Source organism: Scomber scombrus, chromosome 19, assembly GCF_963691925.1.
Source record: "Scomber scombrus chromosome 19, fScoSco1.1, whole genome shotgun sequence".
NCBI lineage: Eukaryota > Metazoa > Chordata > Actinopteri > Scombriformes > Scombridae > Scomber > Scomber scombrus.
In genome coordinates, this window is record NC_084988.1 from 27,918,226 (window position 1) to 27,925,506 (window position 7,281).

The 7,281-nt window shown below is 40.3% G+C and overlaps 1 protein-coding gene across 1 annotated transcript; it reads right to left on the reverse strand.

Annotated features, from left to right (window-relative positions):
• Positions 1 to 1,198: 1,198 nt before the first annotated feature.
• osr1 (odd-skipped related transcription factor 1) lies at positions 1,199 to 5,237 on the reverse strand. The gene is made up of 2 exons (XM_062440688.1): positions 4,552 to 5,237; positions 1,199 to 1,377 (listed from the first exon to the last, which is right to left on the reverse strand). Exons 1-2 carry the CDS (start codon positions 5,235 to 5,237, stop codon positions 1,245 to 1,247), a joined length of 819 nt encoding a protein of 272 aa, XP_062296672.1. The 3' UTR covers positions 1,199 to 1,244.
• Between the last annotated feature and the right edge of the window lie 2,044 nt (positions 5,238 to 7,281).

Below are 7,281 nucleotides of genomic sequence, written 5' to 3' on the forward strand. Positions count from 1 at the left end.
TGTTAGGCTTAGGGTAGGGTATGGCTCCATGAGGCTTTTTTTAAAGCCTGGAGATGTTACATCTGCCTACCAAATTTAATACCAAATTTTAAGGTGGAGGCTTTGACTTTGAAATTTTCTTGGGGGCACCCTCAAACCATTTTGGCATACTCAATCCCAAGACCCATATCAAATAACAAGGTTCACCACATCTAATGCATTTGCAAAGTTGTGTGTTTCGAGCACCCCTGTAACCGGCACTGCCCACTGCTTGGGCCCTAATAAGCAGCAGTGAACAGCATTTGAGGAGAAGGAAAAAAACATTGATATAACTACACACGTGCTTCTCATGCAGGCAGTATGTCCTGGGTGTGAGAGCAGACATTTGACAAATGCACAGCAGCAGCTTGAGTGGGAGGAGAATTACCTAAAGCTCGAGCAGGAAATACATCTAAGTACAGGCACGCAGTTTGAGCCGAAGCACAACAAATTTAGGCACAAGCGGGGGCTATTTGAGTGTGAGGACAGGGTTTTAGGGAAAGATTACAAAATGTTAACATGTAATCAATAAATCAAGCTCTTAAATTGAAAGACCAGGCTCTTGAATAAATATAGGAAAAAAGCTGCATAATTACCTACATTCTAACCTCATATAGCAACATTTTACTCAAAAACTCAGACTCTAAGCCAATCACTTACAGTAAAATACTTTATTTAGAAATGATTATTTATTTTGAAAATAAGTTTAAGAAATCCAGTGATATATGTAAATAATCAATAGTCAGGTTAAAGTGCAAAAATACAATTCTGATATAATGCATCTGTACAAAAATAACATTGGAATGTGATATTGAAAAGAAGGAAACTGTGGCTATGCTAACATGGCTTTGATCATTCTCAGTTGTTTATAAAAAATTGCATAATAGTTGAGTGTCCCTTTTATAACATTTTTGGATTATAAGCTTCTACAGCAAAGTATTTGGACTGAACAGCGAGACGGTTTTTTTTTATCTTAGGGTCCATTTCACATTCCACACATCCACTGGGTTCTCTGCCAAATCAGGCTTTGATAACTAAGCACACAGATCTCCACTAAGGCTCATTTCTGTGCCATTTCTTTTTGAATGGGCTGGTGAAATCTTTGATCTTAAGGAGGCTCTACCTCCGACAGCTGAGATGGAAAAGTCTTGTGTTGTTCTTTGACTGTCATTGTCTTTGGTCATGTTTTTTCAGTGGCCCGGTCCATTCTCTGCTGGCAGAGTGAATCACTTGATCTTTGCTGGCTTCAGTTCCTTGACCTGCATGTGTAATGTTTTGTGAACAGCCAGAGTCCTGGACTGACAGAAGCCCTTCCCACACTCCTGACACTTGAAGGGCTTTTCTTTGGAATGAATGTACCTGCAGGGTGAAACACAACAGAGCAGCTAGTTATTTAGAGGAATGATTGTTTAGCACTCTTAACTATTTCCATTTGAGAATATAGTCTTTTAATATCACTTTCAAAGTAACACAATGGCTCAAACTGTTTATCACTCTGTCTGTGGTGCTTGTAAGAAGATGTAAATCTACAAAAGAAATAATTTCATTTTTCAAAATGGTTCTGTAATTCATAAAAACGGCTGGACAGTGGACACTGTTATTTTTTCAGCAAACATGAGGAAATAGTGCATTTGTTGGGAACTATTTCCAGCTGTGGATTATAATACATATTTGGTTTTGGTTCTTGTGAATATCTCTGGCAGCAGGGTGGTGTGTGTAGGATTGAGCCAAAATAAATGACAGTGTGTGTTTATGGTAATGATGTAACTTGTCACCCAGTATACAATGGTGTGTCTTCAACTTTTTAACAGTTTTTGGTCAATCACAAAGCTCCATGACATACAGGAGTAACATGTATGAGGGTTTGGGATTAGTTAATAATGAGAAAAATGTTACATATGACCAGACAGAGAACCTTCATTTCCATGGCTAAAAGATGAACTGCTTGGTTGTCGCTCTGGAAAGACATGGTTTGGGTTCAAAACAACTGTTTTGTTTGCTGAGAATAAGGAACTATGGTGATCATGGTTAAAAGAAACCAAAGAACTAACATTGACTGTTTGTAGGAAACTGGAAACCAACAGCAGTGTTTTATGTTACGGTTTTGTGGACCTATACATCTCTACTCTGTACAAAGATGTTCTGATAGACAAGGCAGTTATTATTCATATGGAAACTAGAGAGATACATAAGCATATGCCACATTTATCTGACAAAAACATTGATGTTGTTTTAATTAATATTTTCATTAATTTAAAAAAATGTAATACATCTTTTTTTGTCCTATTGTTATATTTTTGACTCAGTCTGGATTGAAATGGGTCAGACTGAGTGGGGTAGGAGTTGCAATAAACATGCACAGACAACGACCAGACAAATCCCTGATGAGTTTTGAGAATCCACATGGTGGCAGGTTCTGTAGAAGCCTTATCACCCCCATGCTGTGAGCCACTCAGCAAGCTCCTCACCTTATCTAGGACAAGGCAAACTTAATAAACCAATCTTGATCATTCTGTCTACCATCCTCCAGTGTCCTACTCCCTGTCATTGGCTCTTGGTATGTGTTTGAATGATTGACTGATCTAAGGTCAACACACTGCACTGCACATCTGTATAGTGTCTGCATCCATTCACTGCACTCTACTGTTGTTAACTAATCAAATGACAGCAAGACCTGGAGTTCCTGATGGGGTCTCTGAGATCGGTCAGAGGCTGAGCTGCCACACAAACACACAAACAAGTACACTCCAACTCACACAAATGGTGTGTCTTTTTGTACATTGACAGAAAACACTGTTGGTTCAGCTGTATTATGTGCCAGGCAAACTCTGCTTTACTCTCTGAGTTTATGTGACCTGTGGCTTTAAATGTCACACCTTAGCAACTTTTAATTCAATAAAATTCAATTTTAATAATTCAAATTTCCGACATCACCTAAAGGAAGCATAAAAACTACAATATCAGATACGTTTAACAATGATGGTATTGCACATGAATGTCAGCACTGAATCAGTTAGATTTGACTTTGATTTTTTTACATTGTATATTGACTTAGTCTCTATATATGCACAAAACAATTAGTCAGTGGGATCTCACTGAAAGCTAGAAAGTGCTTAAGCACATGCACACAGAGAACAACATAGAAGCAGCAGCCAGTCTATAACCAAACAATGAGAAGCCAAAGAAATAAACTCCAACTTGTAAAATACAGAACCCGAGAGCTCATTAACCTACTGTTGAATGTCAGTTTACTGCTGATACAATGTTGATTGATGACAAAGATGAACGCTTAATGGCCTATTACATACATAATGATTCAAAGTTTTTGACGAGCTTGGTATGGTATTAATTAATTGCATAAACTTGACTTGCATTTACTTTGTAATTGTGCCAGTGGAAAATGCAATATTTTAAATAGTTTGGCATTAAAATGTGTTTTGACAAGATTTCTTGTGAGAAATGTCATCATCTAATTTTATCTTGGTTTAGTGAATGTATAAGATGTTTATTTTGTTAGTTTCTACAAAGATGTGTACAGGCTTTCTATCATTCCTATGGTGGTTGCTATGGTTGCTGCTAACAATGAAACCACAAAGTTGCACGTTGTTTAAATCAGTGTCATTGCATTGTTATTTTATGTAACTGCTTGATGATGTTCTTACAATAAAAAAAACAGATTTTAGAGCTGAATTTGAATCCATGTGTAGTTATTGTGTCAGCAAAACCATGTGTGAGGTATGATATGATGTGAACTTCAGTTCCAGACATGCTGGTTAAAGGGTTCAGTATGATTCAACAGTTTGATGTGTATGAACTAAGAAGCATGTACCTAGACACTAGATTGTAGCTCTCTGTTTTATTACTTATTTTTCCCTGATGAAGGCCCGGTGACATAAAGAAGTTGCCTTTTTCAACCAGTAATAAAAAATACTTTTGGAGTGCTTTTCCTTCATTTCTTCTATTGCCCTGCACCTGACATAAAAATGCAGTATTTGATTGTGCACATACTTGCATCTCTTTGCTAGTTCGTATGAATCCCAACATGTACAAAGACAAAGTTGGAGTTCAGATGCTATTCAACGATTTAACCATCACTTCATTTGAAGCATATTGACAACTTTATACTTCTGATGGCCCCTTTAAAATCCTCTGTCCAGATAGTCTGCAGAGTACATCATATTTTGGAAAATCTCTGCACATGATACACATTGGTACGCAGTGGACTGCTGCCCCAATAAACTAATAAGCTTAAATGGGAATGTCAGATCATCAGGGGGCTGAATGTTGTAGACAGTCCAACAATCATGCCCTATTAACACAGTAATTGGTGAAGGTGAGAACGCAAGCATGGGTTTGAACCTCTCTCTCCTTTTCAGTCTTCACTATGTCCACCACTTTTGGCTGTTAGGGGCGTCTCCTATAAACTAGTCATTTCAAGCATACTGAACTATTTATTCAATACAGAGTTCCCTAGTTGATTTGACTCAGTGGACAAATAAACAACAGTAGACTTCAATCAAGCCTGGTTCTCACCTGTGGTCCCGGAGGTGGTCTTGTCTTCTGAAAGCCTTGTGGCAGATATCACAGGTATATGGCCTCTCGTCTGTGTGCGTCCGCTCATGGATCAACAGGTTGTAGGATTTGGTAAAATGGCGGCCGCAGAACTTGCAGACAAATTCTTTCTTGGTCTTGGAGGGCAGTCGGCCGCGGCTGGACTTGCGCTCCGGTGAGGATAGTTTGGTCACATCCAGAAGGCATCCCAGGCTGGCTGAGGTCGGGTGGTGAGATGAAGCCTGTGCGGCAGCGGCAGCAGCAGCAGCAGCAACGCCTGTCATGCTGAGGTCCTCAGCCTTCAGATGATCCTCCTGGGTGGCTGCTGCTGCCAGGTTGGCAAAGTCAAAGCGGGGCTTGTTCTTGGAGATCTGCAGCAGCCCTCCTAAGTCTTGTTTGGGCTGCAGGAGGTGAGGGAAGATAGGGATGGAGGCCATCGAAGAGAATGGGGCAGGCAGCTTGGAGATGGTGCAGCGGGGCAGAGCCAGAGGCGGGTAGCCGAGGGTCCACTGATGAAGGTGGATAGCGTGCAGAGCGCTGAAGCTGTAGATGCTGTGGAAGTGATCTGCTGGCAACTGGAGACCTGTGGAGCTCTGGAGGAGTGAGTAGTTAGCCAGCTGGAGGGATGGATGGAGAGGAACCGGAGCTGGCAGAGTCTTGCTGCCCATGGCGGCGACACAAAACCCAACAGGCCTTCTGGAAGACACAGAAAACATTAGCAGAGTAAAATATGCAACAATTGGGCCAAGTCACATTGATTTATCTATAATGCACACACACACACACACACACACACACACACACACACACACACACACACACACACAAATGAACTGTGACTACAAGACACCAAATTAGTTTGACAAATCAGGTTAGGCAGAAATTCAGATAACAGATTCAGTACAGGAGCTTATATTTTACAAACTGATTATTTTTCAGCTGTGGAAACTGACTTAGTTAACTTTCTAAGAGGACGATCAATACAGCTTTGTTCATATTAAAAGAATAGCTGGGAAAACATGCTTCGCTAAGAAGATGGATATCACTTTCATGTCTATTTGTAATGTACATAGCTGCCGTTAGGATGTTGCATTAAGACTGGAAACAACTCTCAAAATATATCCACTCACTAATACCCTTTTCACACAGCAGATGTCCATATTTAATACATGTTTGACACGTCTCATGAGACAGATTTCATCGAGTTGGAGTGAGTTGCACTCACCTACCTAAACTCCCTCATTCAGGTGTACTCCCCCTCCCGCTCACTACACGCCTGGTATCACCACCACAACAGGGCTCTAAATTGCTAGTCAGACTCTTCAATTCTTTAGTTCCCTCGTGTGAAGCGAGTTACCCAACGCTATCATTTCCACAGAGTCCCTCTCAATCTTTAAAATGACTAAAGACCCAGCTCTTTCACTAAACACCTCCACACTGGATGGACTGAAAAAAACTGAAAACATCAGCTTCTATGCATACTATGCATACTATGCATACTATGCGTTGCCTCTGTGTACTGCCTGTTGGCACCTACATCCTACCAGGCACTAAGGCACCAACATAGCTTCTTGGCACCTACTGACGTTGTTCTCTACTGACTACATCCTTCCTGGATTCCTGTATCAACTCTCAGATGTACGTTACTTCATAAATTGTTATTTGAAATGATTCCACTTAAAGAAGCACCCCTTCTACTACTGCACCTCTGCAACCTCTGGTATGGTCCTTTAAAGTTGTATAGTTTATATTGATTATATGAATAACAGTAGACATAAGGATTAAGAATCAAACCAGCGCTGAAAGTCCTCACAAGTGTTCTAAAACAGTAAGGCACGTAGACGTGTGTATGCGCGTGGTAAATTTGTCAGTGCAGGTGAACACAAAACAATAGCTGCATTAACACACACACACACACATAGACTCATCAGACAGAAAGACAGTAGTGTGTGTGGGAGTTTCCTGTTTCCAGAAACATGCCTGGGGCTGTTGAGAGCAGCAAAACAGAATGACAGCATTCAGCCAGAGAAATACCTGTGAGCTGTTAAATCAGGTTTGATAAGCAGGAATAACAATAGACAATAATGTATCTTTGTCTGAGGCAGACAGTGATGGATGGGAGCCACAGCAACCACATGTCCCTGTTCAGAGTCAACACTCCTCCCTCCTCATCATCTCATACAGCAGGTCTGTTTACTGACACTACTGCACCACAGATGCTGGAACATATAGTCTACGTTTGACTTCACTACACCACTTATCTGGTGGCTGTAATTACTACCAGATAAAGTTTATTCAACTACTATACACAAGTACAGTTTCTTTAAAATGTCCATTTCATGCTGCATTATACTTCATGGACACTTTTCTCTGAAATATGCACTGATAATAATACTAAAATACAGTATGATACACTGATACAGATTCAATTATCCAACAAAGCGTAATGTAGTTAAAATGATCTAAACCCAGACAGTGCTGTGTGCTGAGCTGTGATGTAGGAACAGTAATACAAAGAGGGATTTTTATACTAAGACTTACGCAGGCTGCTGAAGCTTCATTGGCTAAAGTTTGGACAGTAGTTTTTAAACAGAACAAGAACTATGAATTGATCGAAAATCTCTCCAGTATGAACAAGAGGAATGATTACAGCAACCAAAACCTGTTTCAATGTACATCTGGTCACCTGACTGCTGTCTGAGGCACAACAGA